At 51.5% G+C, this 16,841-nt stretch overlaps 1 protein-coding gene across 16 annotated transcripts in view; it reads left to right on the top strand.

The window, feature by feature from the left end:
• EVI5L (ecotropic viral integration site 5 like) overlaps positions 1–16,841 on the top strand; it is a 69,524-nt gene that overhangs the window by 28,814 nt on the left and 23,869 nt on the right. For all 16 annotated transcript variants that reach the window (XM_074530219.1, XM_074530220.1, XM_074530221.1 and 13 more), the window contains 5 exons: positions 476–550; positions 2,159–2,284; positions 7,662–7,805; positions 13,275–13,364; positions 16,441–16,538. In XM_074530219.1, the coding sequence (XP_074386320.1) occupies positions 476–550; positions 2,159–2,284; positions 7,662–7,805; positions 13,275–13,364; positions 16,441–16,538 (533 nt within the window). The remainder of the gene's footprint in view (positions 1–475; positions 551–2,158; positions 2,285–7,661; positions 7,806–13,274; positions 13,365–16,440; positions 16,539–16,841) is intronic.

Raw genomic sequence — 16,841 nt, 5'->3', positions numbered from 1 at the left:
ACACACAGGTGACACACAGGTGGCACAGGGGTGACACAGGTGGCACAGGGGTGACACAGGTGACACAGGTGACACACAGGTGACACAGGGGTGACCCAGGTGACACACAGGTGACACACAGGGATGGCACAGGTGACACACAGGTGACACACAGGTGACACACAGGGATGGCACAGGTGACACACAGGTGACACACAGGTGACCCAGGTGACACACAGGTGACACAGAGGTGGCACAGGGGTGGCACAGGTGGCACAGAGGTGACCCAGGTGACACAGGTGACACACAGGTGACACACAGGTGACACACAGGTGGCACAGGGGTGGCACAGGTGGCACAGGGGTGGCACAGGGGTGACCCAGGTGACACACAGGTGGCACAGGTGGCACAGAGGTGACCCAGGTGACACAGGTGACACACAGGTGGCACACGGGTGGCACAGGTGGCACAGGTGTGACCCAGGTGCCATTCTCAGGCCTATTCCCTGGTGGATCGGGAGGTCGGGTACTGCCAGGGCAGCGCCTTCATCGTGGGACTGCTGCTGATGCAGGTGGGCACGGGGGGGGCATTCCGGGGGTTTTGGGAATTCTGGGGGGGTTTGGGAATTCTGGGGGGTTTTGGGAATTCCAGGGTTTTGGGAATTCTGGGGGTTTTTTGGGGAATTATGGGTGGGTTTTTCTGGGAATTTCTGAGGGTTTTTTGGGAATTCCATTTTTTTTGTGGGAATTTTGGGGGGGTTTTTGGGGGAAATTTTGGGGGTTTATGCGGGAATTCCATGGATTCTGCTGGGAATTCCCGGTGTTTTTTGGGAATCTCACCCAGATGCCGGAGGAGGAGGCGTTCAGCGTTTGGTGGGAATTCTGAGGTTCTGCTGGGAATTTTGTGGTTTTTGCTGGGAATTTCAGGGATTTTTTTGGGAATTTCGGGGTTTTACTGGGAATTCCTGGGATTCTGATGGGAATTCCCGTTTTTTTTGGGAATCCCATATTTTTCCCACCACAGATGCCGGAGGTGGAGGCGTTCAGCGTTTGGTGGGAATTACGGGTTTTTGCTGGGAATTTCGGGTTTCTGCTGGGAATTCCATGGATTCTGATGGGAATTCCATGGATTCTGCTGGGAATTCTGTGGATTCTGATGGGAATTCCATGGATTTTGCTGGGAATTCCCGGTTTTTTTTGGAATCTCCGCAGATGCCGGAGGAGGAGGCGTTCAGCGTTCCATGGGAATTGTTGAGTTCTCCTGGGAATTCTGTGGATTTTGCTGGGAATTCCTGGGTTTTTGCTGGGAATTCCATGGATTCTGCTGGGAATTCCCGGGTTTTTTTGGGTATCTCCGCAGATGCCGGAGGAGGAGGCGTTCAGGGTTCCATGGGAATTTTGTGGTTTTTGCTGGGAATTTCGGGGTTTTTGCTGGGAATTTCGGGGTTTTTGCTGGGAATTCCATGGATTCTGCTGGGAATTCCCGTTTTTTTTTGGGAATCTCCCCAGATGCCGGAGGAGGAGGCGTTCAGCGTTTGGTGGGAATTCTGGGGTTCTGCTGGGAATTTTGTGGGTTTTGCTGGGAATTTCAGGGATTTTTTTGGGAATTTCGGGGTTTTAATGGGAATTCCTGGGATTCTGATGGGAATTCCCAGGTTTTTTTGGGAATCTCACCCCAGACGCTGGAGGAGGAGGCGTTCAGCGTTTGGTGGGAATTTTGTGGTTTTTGCTGGGAATTTCGGGATTTCTGATGGGAATTCCATGGATTCTGCTGGGAATTCCATGGATTCTGCTGAGAATTCCCGGGTTTTTGGTAGGAATTTTGGGGATTTTGATGGGAATTTCCAGGTTTTTTTGGGAATCCTGGTGTTTTTTGGGAATGTCCCATCACAGATGCCAGAGGAGGAGGCGTTCAGTGTTTGGTGGGAATTCTGAGGTTTTGATGGGAATTTTGGGGTTTTTGCTGGGAATGTTGTGGTTTTTGCTGGGAATTCCGGTGTTTTTTGGGAATCTCCGCAGATGCCGGAGGAGGAGGCGTTCAGCGTTTGGTGGGAATTCTGAGGTTTTGATGGGAATTTTGGGGTTTTTGCTGGGAATTCCATGAATTCTGATGGGAATTCCATGGATTCTGCTGGGAATTCCCGGGTTTTTTTGGGAATCCTGCGTTTTTCCCACCGCAGATGCCGGAGGAGGAGGCGTTCAGCGTGTTCGTGCGCCTGATGCAGGAGTACCGGCTGCGAGAGCTCTTCAAGCCCAGCATGGCCGAGCTGGGGCTCTGCATTTACCAGTTCGAGTTCCTGCTGCAGGTGGGACAGGACAGAGCCAAACCCCCACTTTGTCCCTGAATCCAACCCCAAATTCCCGTTTTTGTCCAACCCCAAATCCCCACTTTTGTCCCTGAATCCAACCCCGAATTCCCGTTTTTGTCCAACCCCAAATCTCCATTTTTGTCCCTGAATCCAACCCCAAATTCCCGTTTTTGTCCAACCCCAAATCTCCATTTTTTGTCCCTGAATCCAACCCCAAATTCCCGTTTTTGTCCCTGAATCCAACCCCGAATTCCCGTTTTTGTCCAACCCCAAATCCCCACTTTTGTCCCTGAATCCAACCCCAAATTCCCGTTTTTTCTGACCCCAAATCCCCACTTTTGTCCCTGAATCCAACCCCAAATTCCCGTTTTTGTCTGACCCCAAATCTCCACTTTTGTCCCTGAATCCAACCCCAAATTCCCGTTTTTGTCTGACCCCAAATCTCCATTTTTGTCCCTGAATCCAACCCTGAATTCCCATTTTTGTCCGACCCCAAATCCCCACTTTTGTCCCTGAATCCAACCCCAAATTCCCGTTTTTTGTCCGACCCCAAATCCCCACTTTTGTCCCTGAATCCAACCCCGAATTCCCGTTTTTGTCCGACCCCAAATCTCCACTTTTGTCCCTGAATCCAACCCCAAATTCCCGTTTTTGTCTGACCCCAAATCCCCACTTTTGTCCCTGAATCCAACCCCGAATTCCCGTTTTTGTCCGACCCCAAATCCCCACTTTTGTCCCTGAATCCAACCCCAAATTCCCGTTTTTGTCCAACCCCAAATCTCCATTTTTTGTCCCTGAATCCAACCCCAAATTCCCGTTTTTTCTGACCCCAAATCCCCACTTTTGTCCCTGAATCCAACCCCAAATTCCCGTTTTTTCTGACCCCAAATCCCCACTTTTGTCCCTGAATCCAACCCCAAATTCCCATTTTGTCTGACCCCAAATCTCCACTTTTGTCCCTGAATCCAACCCCGAATTCCCATTTTTGTCCAACCCCGAATCCCCATTTTTGTCCCTGAATCCAACCCTGAATTCCCGTTTTTTCTGACCACAAATCTCCATTTTTGTCCCTGAATCTGACATCAAATTCCTGGTTTTTGTCTCACCCTGAATTCCCATTTTTATTCCCCAATCAAACCCCAAATTCCTGTCTTTATCTGGCCCCAAATTCCTGTTTTTCTCCCCAAATCCAACCCCATATTCCCATTTTTCTCCCCAAATCCAACCCTGAATACCCATTTTTGTTTTTCCCCAAATTCCCATTTTTTTCCCTAAATCCAACCCAAAATGCCCGTTTTTGTCCAACCCCAAATTCCCATTTTTCTCCCTGAATCCAACCCTGAATTCCCGTTTTTTCTGACCCCAAATCCCCACTTTTGTCCCTGAATCCAACCCCGAATTCCCGTTTTTGTCCAACCCCAAACCCCCACTTTTGTCCCTGAATCCAACCCCGAATTCCTGTTTTTGTCCAACCCCAAACCCCCACTTTTGTCCCTGAATCCAACCCCAAATTCCCGTTTTTTCTGACCCCAAATCTCCATTTTTGTCCCTGAATCCAACCCCAAATTCCCGTTTTTGTCCAACCCCAAATTCCCATTTTTCTCCCTGAATCCAACCCTGAATTCCCGTTTTTTCTGACCCCAAATCCCCACTTTTGTCCCTGAATCCAACCCCGAATTCCCGTTTTTGTCCGACCCCAAATCCCCACTTTTGTCCCTGAATCCAACCCCAAATTCCCGTTTTTGTCCAACCCCAAATCTCCATTTTTTGTCCCTGAATCCAACCCCAAATTCCCGTTTTTTCTGACCCCAAATCCCCACTTTTGTCCCTGAATCCAACCCCAAATTCCCGTTTTTTCTGACCCCAAATCCCCACTTTTGTCCCTGAATCCAACCCCAAATTCCCGTTTTTTCTGACCCCAAATCTCCACTTTTGTCCCTGAATCCAACCCCAAATTCCCGTTTTTGTCTGACCCCAAATCCCCACTTTTGTCCCTGAATCCAACCCCGAATTCCCGTTTTTGTCCGACCCCAAATCCCCACTTTTGTCCCTGAATCCAACCCCAAATTCCCGTTTTTGTCCAACCCCAAATCTCCATTTTTTGTCCCTGAATCCAACCCCAAATTCCCGTTTTTTCTGACCCCAAATCCCCACTTTTGTCCCTGAATCCAACCCCAAATTCCCATTTTGTCTGACCCCAAATCTCCACTTTTGTCCCTGAATCCAACCCCGAATTCCCATTTTTGTCCAACCCCGAATCCCCATTTTTGTCCCTGAATCCAACCCTGAATTCCCGTTTTTTCTGACCACAAATCTCCATTTTTGTCCCTGAATCTGACATCAAATTCCTGGTTTTTGTCTCACCCTGAATTCCCATTTTTATTCCCCAATCAAACCCCAAATTCCTGTCTTTATCTGGCCCCAAATTCCTGTTTTTCTCCCCAAATCCAACCCCATATTCCCATTTTTCTCCCCAAATCCAACCCTGAATACCCATTTTTGTTTTTCCCCAAATTCCCATTTTTTTCCCTAAATCCAACCCAAAATGCCCGTTTTTGTCCAACCCCAAATTCCCATTTTTCTCCCTGAATCCAACCCTGAATTCCCGTTTTTTCTGACCCCAAATCCCCACTTTTGTCCCTGAATCCAACCCCAAATTCCCGTTTTTGTCCAACCCCAAATCTCCATTTTTTGTCCCTGAATCCAACCCCAAATTCCCGTTTTTTCTGACCCCAAATCCCCACTTTTGTCCCTGAATCCAACCCCAAATTCCCGTTTTTGTCCAACCCCAAATCCCCACTTTTGTCCCTGAATCCAACCCCGAATTCCCGTTTTTTCTGACCCCAAATCCCCACTTTTGTCCCTGAATCCAACCCCAAATTCCCATTTTTGTCCAACCCCAAATCCCCACTTTTGTCCCTGAATCCAACCCCAAATTCCCGTTTTTGTCCGACCCCAAATCTCCATTTTTGTCCCTGAATCTGATGTCAAATTCCTGGTTTTGTCTCACCCTGAATTCCCATTTTTATTCCCAAATCAAGCCCCAAATTCCTGTCTTTATCTGGCCCCAAATTCCCGTTTTTCTCCCCAAATCCAACCCCATATTCCCATTTTTCTCCCCAAATCCAACCCTGAATACCCATTTTTGTTTTTCCCCAAATTCCCATTTTTTTCCCCAAGTCCAACCCAAAATGCTCGTTTTTGTCCAACCCCAAATTCCCATTTTCCTCCCTGAATCCAACCCTGAATTCCCGTTTTCTTCTGAACCCAAAATCCCATTTTTGTCCAACCCCAAATTCCCATTTTTCTCCCCACATCCAACCCCAAATTCCCATTTTTGTCCAACCCCATATTTCCTGTTTTTATCTGACCCCAAATTCCTGCTTTTCTCCACAAATCCAACCCAAAATTCCTGTTTTCATCTGACCCCAAATTCCCATTTTTCTCTGACCCCAAATCCTCATTTTTCTCCCCAAATCCAACCCAAAATTCCCATTTTTCTCTGACCCCAAACCCCTGTTTTCCCCCCAAACCCCCATTTTGCCCCCCAAACCCCCATTTTGCCCCCACATCCCTGTTTTTCTCCCCAAACCCCCGTTTTTCCCCCCAAATCCCTATTTTTCTCTGACCCCAAATCCCCATTTTTGTCTGACCTCAAATTCCCATTTTTCTCACCAAATCCAACCCCAAATTCCCATTTTTGTCTGAACCCCAAATCCCTGTTTTTCTCCCCAAATCCCCATTGTTGTCTGACCCCAAATTCCCATTTTTCTCCAACCCCAAACCCCCGTTTTTCTCTCACCCCAAATTCCCGTTTTTCTCCCCAAATCCCCATTTTCCTCTCCAAATTCCCATTTTTCCCCCCAAATCCCCATTTTTTCCCCAAATCCCATTTTTCCCCCCAAACCCCGTTTTCCCCCCAAACCCCCATTTTCCCCCCAAATCCCCATTTCCCCCCAAACCCCATTTTTCCCCCCAAATCCCCATTTTTCCCCCAAACCCCATTTTTCCCCCCAAACCCCCGTTTTCCCCCCAAACCCTGTTTTTCTCTCACCCCAAATTCCTGTTTTCCCCCCAAACCCCATTTTTCCCTCCAAACCCCATTTTTCTCCCCAAACCCCGTTTTCCCCCCAATTCCCCATTTTTCTCCCCAAATCCCCATTTTTCCCTCCAAATCCCCGTTTTTCCCCCCAAATCCCCATTTTTTCCCCAAATCCCATTTTTCCCCCCAAACCCCGTTTTTCTTCCCAAACCCCATTCTTCTCCTCAAACCCCCGTTTTTCTCTCACCCCAAATTCTCGTTTTTCTCCCCAAATCCCATTGTTCTCCGACCCCAAACCCCCATTTTTCTCTCCCCCCAAATCCCCATTTTTGTCTGACCCCAATTCCCCATTTTCCCCCAATTCCCCAATTCCCCCCAAACCCCATTTCCCCCCAAATCCCCGTTTCCCCCCCAAACCCTGTTTTTCCCCCCAAACCCCATTTTTCCCCCCAAACCCCATTTTCCCCCCAAACCCCTTTTTTCCCCCCAAACCCTGTTTTTCTCCCCAAATCCCATTTTTCCCCCCAAACCCCATTTTTCCCCCCCAAACTCCCATTTTTCCCTCACCCCAAACCCCCATTTTTCCTCCCAAATCCCTGTTTTTCCCCCCAAACCCCGTTTTTCTCCCCAAACCCCGTTTTTCCCCCCAAACCCCATTTTCTCCCCAAACCCCGTTTTCCCCCCAAACCCTGTTTTTCTCTCACCCCAAATTCCCGTTTTTCTTCCCAAATCCCATTGTTCTCCGACCCCAAATCCCCATTTTTCTCTCACCCCAAATCCCCATTTCTCCCCCCAAATCCCCATTTTTGTCTGACCCCAAATCCCCATTTTTCTCCCCAAATCCTCATTTTTGTCTGACCTCAAATTCCCATTTTTCTCACCAAATCCAACCCCAAATTCCCATTTTTCTCCAACCCCAAATCCCCGTTTTTCTCTCACCCCAAATCCCCATTTTTCTCTGACCCCAAATCCCCATTTCTGTCTGACCCCAAATCCCCATTTTTCCCCCCAAATCCCCGTTTTCCCCCCAAACCCCATTTTTCTCCCCAAACCCCATTTTCCCCCAAACCCCATTTTTCCCCCAAAACCCCCATTTTCCCCCCAAACCCTGTTTTTCTCTCACCCCAAACCCCATTTTTCCCCCAAACCCCCATTTTCCCCCAAATCCCCATTTTTCTCTGACCCCAAATCCCCATTTTCCCCCCAAACCCCATTTTTCCCCCAAACCCCATTTTCCCCCAAATCCCCGTTTTCCCCCCAATTCCCCATTTTCCCCCCAATTCCCCATTTCCCCCAAACCCCATTTCCCCCAATTCCCGCTGTTCCCCGCAGGAGCAGCTGCCGGAGCTGAACGTGCATTTCCGCTCTCAGAGCTTCCTCACCTCCATGTACGCGTCCTCCTGGTTCCTCACGCTGTTCCTCACCACCTTCCCCCTGCCCGTGGCCACGCGCGTCTTCGACATCTTCATGTACGAGGTAGCCCCACATCCCACCCAGAATTAGGGATTTGGGGCAAAAATCCCAAAAAAATGGGTTGGGTTTGACCAAATCACTCAAAAATGGGTTTGGGTTTGACCAAGTCCCTCAAGAATGGGTTTGGGCTGGATCAAACTCCTCAGGAACGGGTTTGGGTTGGATCAAATCACTCAAAAATGGGTTTGGGGTGGATCAAAGTCCAGAAAAATGGGTTTGGTTTGACCAAATCCTTCAAAAACGGGTTTGGGTTTGAGTAAATCACTACAAAGTGGGTTGGGTTTCACCAAGTCCCTCAAGAACGGGTTGGGTTTGATGAAGTCCCTCAAAAACGAGTTTGGGGTGGATCAAATTCCTCAAAAATGGGTTTGGGGTGGATCCAAGTCCAGAAAATGGGTTTGGTTTGACCAAATCACTGAAAAATGGGTTTGAGTTTGACCAAATCCCTCAAGAATGGGTTTGGGGTGGATCAAACTCCTCAGGAACGGGTTTGGGGTGGATCAAATCCCTCAAAAATGAGTTGGGTTTGACCAAATCCCTCAAAAATTGGTTTGGGGTGGATCAAAGTCCAGAAAATGGGTTTGGTTTCACCAAGTCCCTCAAGAATGGGTTTGGGGTGGATCAAATCCCTCAAAATTGGGTTTGCTTGATGAAGTCCCTCAAGAATGAGTTTGGGGTGGATCAAACTCCTCAGGAATGGGTTTGGGTTGACCAAATCCCTCAAAAACGAGTTTGAAATTGATCAAATCCATCAAGAATGGGTTGGATTGGACCAAATCCCTCAAAATTTGAGATGTGAACCAAATCTGGGCTGGTTCCTCACGCTGTTCCTCACCACCTTCCCCCTGCCCGTGGCCACGCGCGTCTTCGACATCTTCATGTACGAGGTACCCCCACATCCCACCCAAAATTGGGGATTCGGGGCAAAAATCCAAAAAACATGGGTTGGGTTTGACCAAATCACTCAGAAATGGGTTTGGGGTGGATCAAAGTCCAGAAAAGTGGGTTTGGTTTGACCAAATCCCTCAGAAATGGGTTTGGGTTTCACCAAATCCCTCAAGAATGGGTTTGAGGTGGATCAAATCCCTCAAAAATGGTTTTGGGTTTGAGTAAATCACTAAAAAGTGGGTTGGGTTTCACCAAGTCCCTCAAAAATGGATTTGGTTTGGTGAAGTCCCTCAAGAATGGGTTTGGGGTTGATCAAATCCCTCAAAAATGGGTTGGGTTTGGCCAAATCCCTCAAAACTCTGTTTGGGTTTGATCAAATCACTCAAAAATTTGAGGTGGAACCAAATCCCTCAGAAATGGTTTTGGGGTGGAACCAAGTCCCTCAAGAGTGGGTTTGGGTTGATGAAATCCCTCAAGAATGAGATTGGGGTGCATCAAACCCCTCAAAAATGTGTTGGGTTGTCCAAATCCCTCAAAAACAAATTTGGGGTGGATCAAACTCCTCAAAACTGGGTTTGGTTTCACCAAATCCCTCAAAAATGGATTTGGGTTTGATGAAGTCCCTCAAGAATGGGTTTGAGGTGGATCAAATCCTTCAAGAATTGATTTGGTTTGACCAAATCCCACAAAAATGGGTTTGGATTTGATAAAGTCCCTCAAGAATGGGTTTGGGGTGGATCAAACTCCTCAAAAATGAGTTTGGGTTTGACCAAATCCTTCAAAAATGGGTTTGGGTTTGACCAAGTCCCTCAAGAATGGGTTTGGGGTGGATCAAACTACTCAGGAACGGGTTTGGGCTGGATCAAGTCCCTCAAAAATGGGTTTGGGTTTGACCAAATCCCTCAAAAATGGGTTTGGTTTGATCCAATCACTCAAAAATTAATTTCAGTTTGACCAAGTCCCTCAAGAATGAGTTTGGGGTGGATCAAATCCCTCAGAAATGGGTTTGGGTTTGAGTAAATCACTACAAAGTGGGTTGGGTTTCACCAAGTCCCTCAAGAACGGGTTGGGTTTGATGAACTCCTGCAAGAATGAGATTGGGGTGGATCAAACTCCTCAAAAATGGGTTTGGTTTGGCCAAATCCTTCAAAAATGGGTTTGGGTTTGAGTAAATACCTCAATAATGGGTTTGGGGTGGATCAAACTCCTCAGGAACAGTTTGGGGTGGATCAAATCCCTCAAAAATGGGTTTGCTTGATGAAGTCCCTCAAGAATGAGTTTGGGGTGGATCAAACTCCTCAGGAATGGGTTTGGGTTGACCAAATCCCTCAAAAATGGGTTTGGGTTGACCAAATCCCTCAAAAGCGAGTTTGCAATGGATCAAATCCATCAAGAATGGGTTGGGTTTGACCAAATCCCTCAAAATGTGAGATGTGAACCAAATCTGGGCTGGTTCCTCACGCTGTTCCTCACCACCTTCCCCCTGCCCGTGGCCACGCGCGTCTTCGACATCTTCATGGACGAGGTAGCCCCACATCCCACCCAAAATTAGGGATTCGGGGCAAAAAATCCAAAAAAAATTGATTTGGTTTGACCAAATCACTCAAAAATGGGTTTGGGTTTGACCAAGTCCCTCAAGAATGGGTTTGGGGTGGATCAAACTTCTCAAAAATGGGTTGGGTTGACCAAATCCCTCAAAAACAAATTTGGGGTGGATCAAACTCCTCAAAACTGGGTTTGGTTTCACCAAATCCCTCAAAAATGGGTTTGGGTTTGATCAAGTCCCTCAAGAATGGGTTTGGGCTGGATCAAAGTCCAGAAAAATGGGTTTGGTTTCACCAAATCCCTCAAAAATGGATTTGGTTTGATGAAGTCCCTCAAGAATGGGTTTGGGGTGGATCAAATCCTTCAAAAATGGGTTTGGGTTTGACCAAATCCCTCAAAAATGGATTTGGTTTGACCAAGTCCCTCAAGAATGGGTTTGGGATGGATCAAACTCCTCAGGAATGGGTTTGGGGGGGATCAAATCCCTCAAGAATGGGTTTGGGCTGGATGAAATCCAGAAAAATTGATTGGGTTTGACCAAATCATTCAAAAATGGGTTGGGTTTGACCAAATCCCTCAAGAATGGGTTTGGGTTTGACCAAGTCCCTCAAGAATGGGTTTGGAGTGAATCAAACTCCTCAGGAACGGGTTTGAGGTGGATCAAATTCCTCAAAAATGGGTTTGGGCTGGATCAAAGTCCAGAAAAATGGGTGTGGTTTCACCAAATCCCTCAAAAACAGATTTGGTTTGGTGAAGTCCCTCAAGAATGGGTTTGGGGTTGATCAAATCCCTCAGAAATGGGTTGGGTTTGGCCAAATCCCTCAAAACTCTGTTTGGGTTTGATCAAATCACTCAAAAATTTGAGGTGGAACCAAATCCCTCAGAAATGGTTTTGGGGTGGAACCAAGTCCCTCAAGAATTAAGTTTGGGGGGGATCAAATCCTTCAAAAATGGGTTTGAGGTGGATCAAATCCTTCAAAAATGGGTTTGGGCTTGACCAAATCTTTCAAAAATGGGTTTGGTTTGATCAAATCACTCAAAAATTGATTTGGGTTCGATCAAGTCCCTCAAAACTTGAGGTAGGACCAAATCCCTCAGAAATGGTTTTGTTGTGGAATCAAATCCCTCAAGAATGGGTTGGGTTTGATGAAGTCCCTCAGAAATGAGTTTGGGCTGGGTCAAACCCCTCAAAAATGAGCTCTGGGGTGGGCCCTGGTGACCCAGCCATGACCCAGGGTGGCCCCAGGGTGACCCCAATGACCCAAGGTGGCTCCAGGGTGACCATGGTGGCCCCATGGTGGCCATGGTAGCCACACTGACCGGGTGAGTGGTGGCAGGGGTGGGGTGGTCCTGATGACCATGATCTCCCCGAGGTGGCCATGGTGGCCCCAAGGTGACCATGGTGGCCCCATGGCGGCCCTGAAGTGACCATGGTGGCCCCATGGTGTCCATGATGGCCACGCTGAGCAGATGTGGTGGTGGCAGGGGTGGGGTGGTCCTGATGACCATAGTGGCCCCAAGGTGACCGTGGTGGCCCCGAGGTGGCCATGGTGACCCCAGGGTGGCCATGGTGGCCCTGGAGTGTCCATGGTGGCCCCATGGTGTCCATGATGGCCACGCTGACCAGGTGTGGTGGTGGCAGGGGTGGGGTGGTCCTGATGACCATGGTGGCCCAGATGGCCACGCTGACCAGGCGTGGGTGGTGACAGGGGTGGGGTGATCCCGTGGTGACCATGGTGGCCCCGTGGTGGCCCCGATGGCCACGCTGACCATGTGGCCGTGTTGGTGGTGGCAGGGATGGGGTGGCCGTGGTGGCCCTGAGGTGGCTGTGGTGACCCCATGGTGGCCCCGATGGCCACGCTGACCAGGCGGGGGTGGCAGGGATGGGGTGGTCCCATGGTGTCCATGGTGGCCCTGAGGTGACCGTGGTGGCCACACTGACCATGTGGCCATGTTGGTGGTGGCAGGGATGAGATGACCGTGGTGGCCCTAAGGTGACCACGGTGTCCATGATGGCCACACTGACCGCGTGGCCGTGTTGGTGGTGGCCCCAAGGTGACCATGGTGTCCATGATGGCCACACTGACCGCGTGGCCGTGTTGGTGGTGGCAGGGATGGGGTGGCCGTGGTGGCCACACTGACCATGTGGCCGTGTTGGTGGTGGCAGGGATGGGGTGGCCGTGGTGGCCCCAAGGTGACTGTGGTGGCCCCGATGGCCACACTGACCATCTGGCCATGTTGGTGGTGGCAGGGATGGGGTGGTCCCATGGTGTCCATGGTGGCACTGAGGTGACCATGGTGTCCATGATGGCCACACTGACCATGTGGTCGTGTTGGTGGCAGGGGTGGGGTGGTCCCATGGTGACCATGGTGTCCATGATGGCCACACTGACCGCGTGGCCGTGTTGGTGGCAGGGGTGGGGTGGTCCCATGGTGTCCGTGGTGGCCCCAAGGTGACCATGGTGTCCATGATGGGCACGCTGACCGCGTGGCCGTGTTGGTGGTGGCAGGGATGGGGTGGCTGTGGTGGCCCCAAGGTGACCATGGTGTCCATGGTGGCCACACTGACCGCGTGGCCGTGTTGGTGGCAGGGGTGGGGTGGCCCCAAGGTGACCATGGTGTCCATGATGGCCACGCTGACCGCGTGGCCGTGTTGGTGGTGGCAGGGATGGGGTGGCTGTGGTGGCCCCAAGGTGACCATGGTGTCCATGGTGGCCACACTGACCATGTGGCCGTGTTGGTGGCAGGGGTGGGGTGGCCCCAAGATGACCATGGTGTCCATGATGGCCATACTGACCGCGTGGCCGTGTTGGTGGTGGCAGGGATGGGGTGGCTGTGGTGGCCCCAAGGTGACCATGGTGTCCATGGTGGCCACACTGACCGCGTGGCCGTGTTGGTGGCAGGGGTGGGGTGGTCCCATGGTGACCATGGTGTCCATGATGGCCACGCTGACCGCGTGGCCGTGTTGGTGGTGGCCCCAAGGTGTCCATGGTGTCCATGATGGCCACACTGACCACGTGGCCATGTTGGTGGTGGCAGGGTCTGGAGATCGTGTTCCGCGTGGGGATGGCGCTGCTGCAGTTCAACCAGGCCGAGCTGGTGCAGCTGGACATGGAGGGCATGTCCCAGGTACCGGCCCACCGTGAGGGGAGGCCTGGGGGGTTGGGGTGGGGGTGGGGGTGGTCAGTGGGGTGGGGCTGGTCAGTGGGATTGGATTGGGATGGGTTTGGTCAATGGGGCAGGGTTGGTCAGTGGGGTTGGGTTTGGTCAATGGGGTATTTTTGGGGCATTGGGGTGGATTTGGGGTGGGCATTGGTCAGTGGGGTGGGTTTGGTCAGTGGGGTTGGGTTTGGTCAGTGGGGTATTTTTGGGGCATTGGGGTGGATTTGGGGTGGGCATTGGTCAGTGGGGTGGGGGTCGTCAGTGGGGTTGGATTGAGATGGGTTTGGTCAATGGCAGGGTTGGTCAGTGGGGTTGGGTTTGGTCAATGGGGTATTTTTGGGGCATTGGGGTGGATTTGGGGTGGGGTTGGTCAGTGGGGTGGGCTTGGTCAGTGGGGTGGGGGTGGTCAATGGGGTATTTTTGGGGCATTGGGGTGGATTTGGGGTGGGGTTGGTCGGTGGGATTGGATTGAGATGGGTTTGGTCAATGGGGTGGGGTTGGTCAGTGGGGTTGGGTTTGGTCAGTGGGGTGGGTTTGGGTAATAGGGTGGGTTTGGTCAGTGGGGTTGGTCAATGGGGTGGGCTTGGGATGACCTTGGTCAGTGGGGTGGGGTTGGATAATAGGGTGGGGTTGGTCAGTGGGGTGGGGTTGGGGTAGGGTTGGTCAATGGGGTGGGGTTGGGGTGTGTTTGGGGTAGGGCTGGTCAATGGGGTGGGCTTGGTGGCCTTGGGGTGGAGTTGATTAATGAGGTGGGTTTGGTCAGTAGGGTGGGTTTCGACTGGGCTGGGCTTGGTGGCCTTGGGGTTGGTTTGGTCAATGGGGTGGGTTTAGGGTCACCTTGGGGTGAGTTTGGGGTGCTGTTGGTCAGTGGGGTGGGGTTGAGATGGGCAGTGGGATGGGGTTTGGTCAATGGGGTGGCCTTTGGATGGGTTTGGGGTGGGGTTGGACAATGGGGTGGGATTGGTCAGTGGGGTGGGGTTGGGGTGGCCTTGGGCAATAGGGTGGGCTTTGGTCAATGGGGTGGCCTTGGGATGGGTTTGGGGTGGGCTTGGGCAAGGGATGGGTTTAGGGTGGCCTTGGTCAATGGGGTGGGTTTGGGTAATAGGGTGGGTTTGGTCAGTGGGGTGGGCTTGGGGTAGGGTTGGGGTTGTTCAGTGGGGTGGGATTGGTCAATGGGGTGGGTTTGGGTAATAGGGTGGGCTTGGTCAGTGGCGTGGGGTTGGTCAGTGGTGTGGGGTTGGGATGGGGTTGTGGTGGGCTTGGTCAATGGGATGGGTTTGGGATGGGGTGGTCAGTGTGGTGGGGTTGCTCAATAGGGTGGACTTTGGTCAATGGGGTGGAGTTGGGGTGAGTGTGGGCAATGGGATGGGTTTGGGGTGGGGTTGGGATGGGTTTGGTCAATGGGGCACGGTTGGTCAGCGGGGTGGGCTGGAGGTGGGTTTGGGGTGGGGTTGGTCAGTGGGGTGGGCTTGGGGTGAGGTTGTGGTTGGTCAGTGGGATGGGGTTAGGGTGGGTTTGGTCAATGGGGTGGGTTTGTGGTTGGCTTGGTCAGTGGGGTGGGTTTGGGGTGGGCTTGGTCAAGGGATGGGTTTAGGGTGGCCTTGGACAATGGGGTGGGTTTGGTCAATGGGGTGGGTTTGGTCAGTGAGGGGGGTTTGGTCAGTGGGATGGGTTTGGTCAGTGAGGGGGGTTTGGTCAATGGGGTGGGTTTGGTCAGTGAGGGGGGTTTGGTCAATGGGGTGGGTTTGGTCAGTGGGGTGGGGTTGGTCAGTGGGGTGGGTTTGGTCAGTGGGGTGGGTTTGGTCAGTGGGGTGGGGTTGGTCAGTGAGGGGGGTTGGGATGGGGATGGGGTGGGTTTGGGCAATGGGGTGGGTTTGGGATGGGGTGGTCAGTGCAGTAGGGTTGGTCAGTGGGGTGAGGTTGGTCAGTGGGGTGGCCTTGGGCAATAGGGTGGGCTTTGATCAATGGGGTGGGCTTGGGGTGGGTGCAAGGGGATGAATTTTGGGGTAGGGTTGGTCAGTGGGGTGGGGTTGGTCAGTGGGGTGGGGTTGAGATGGGTTTGAGGTAGGGTTGGTCAGTGGGGTCAGTTTGGGGTGGGTTTGGTCAATGGATGGGTTTGGTCAATGGGATGGGTTTGGTCAATGGGATGGATTTGGTCAATGGATGGGTTTGGTCAATGGATGGGGTTTGGGGTGGATTTGGGTGGGTTTGGTCAATGGATGGGATTTGGGGTGGGTTTGGTCAATGGATGGGTTTGGTCAATGGATGGGTTTGGGGTGGGTTTGGGGTGGGTTTGGTCAATGGATGGGGTTTGGTGTGGGTTTGGTCAATGGGATTGGTTTCAGAGTGGGTTTGGGATGGACTTTGTGGTGGGGCTGATCAATGGGATGGGTTTGGTCAATGGATGGGGTTTGGGGTGGGTTTGGGTGGGTTTGGTCAATGGATGGAGTTTGGGGTGGGGTTGGTCAATGGATGGAGTTTGGGGTGGATTTGGGGTGGGTTTGGTCAATGGATGGAGTTTGGGGTGGATTTGGGGTGGGTTTGGTCAATGGATGGAGTTTGGGGTGGATTTGGGGTGGGTTTGGTCAATGGATGGAGTTTGGGGTGGGTTTGGTCAATGGATGGGATTTGGGGTGGGTTTGGCCAACAGGATGAGTTCATCCCCATTTTGCCCTGGTTTTCCCCCATTTGTGCCATTTTTCCCCATTTTGGGGTGAATTGTCCCCAATTTATTCTGAACTCCCCATTTTGGGGTGAATTGTTCCCATTTTGGGGTGAATTGTCCCCGATTTGGGGTGAATTGTCCCCGATTCGGGGTGAATTGTCCCCATTTTGGGGTGAATTGTCCCCCATTTGGGGTGAATTGTCCCCATTTTGGGGTGAATTGTCCCCCATTTGGGGTGAATTGTCCCTGATTTGTTCTGAACTCCCCATTTTGGGGTGAATTGTCCCCAATTTTGGGGTGAATTGTCCCCGATTCGGGGTGAATTGTCCCCATTTTGGGGTGAATTGTCCCCATTTTGGGGTGACCCCGTTCCCGCAGTACTTCCAGAAGGTGATCCCTCACCAGTTCGACTCGTGCCCCGACAAGCTGATCCTGCGCGCCTGCCAGGTCAAGTACAACCCCCGCAAGATGAAGAGGTCAGGGCGCCTCTGTCCCTCTGTCCTTCTGTCCCTGTGTCCTTCTGTCCTTCTGTCCCCTCTGTCCCTCTGTCCTTCTGTCCCCTCTGTCCCTCTGTCCTTCTGTCCCTGTGTCCTTCTGTCCTTGTGTCTCTGTGTCCTTCTGTGCCCTCTGTCCCTCTGTTCTTCTGTCCCCTCTGTCCCTGTGTCCCTGTGTCCTTCTGTCCTTTTGTCCCCTCTGTCCCTCTGTTCTTCTGTCCCCTCTGTCCCTGTGTCCCTGTGTCCTTCTGTCCTTTTGTCCCCTCTGTCCTTCTGTCCCTCTGT

Source organism: Zonotrichia albicollis, chromosome 32, assembly GCF_047830755.1.
Source record: "Zonotrichia albicollis isolate bZonAlb1 chromosome 32, bZonAlb1.hap1, whole genome shotgun sequence".
Taxonomy (NCBI): Eukaryota; Metazoa; Chordata; class Aves; order Passeriformes; family Passerellidae; genus Zonotrichia; species Zonotrichia albicollis.
This window is presented reverse-complemented; position numbering and strand designations above follow the sequence as displayed.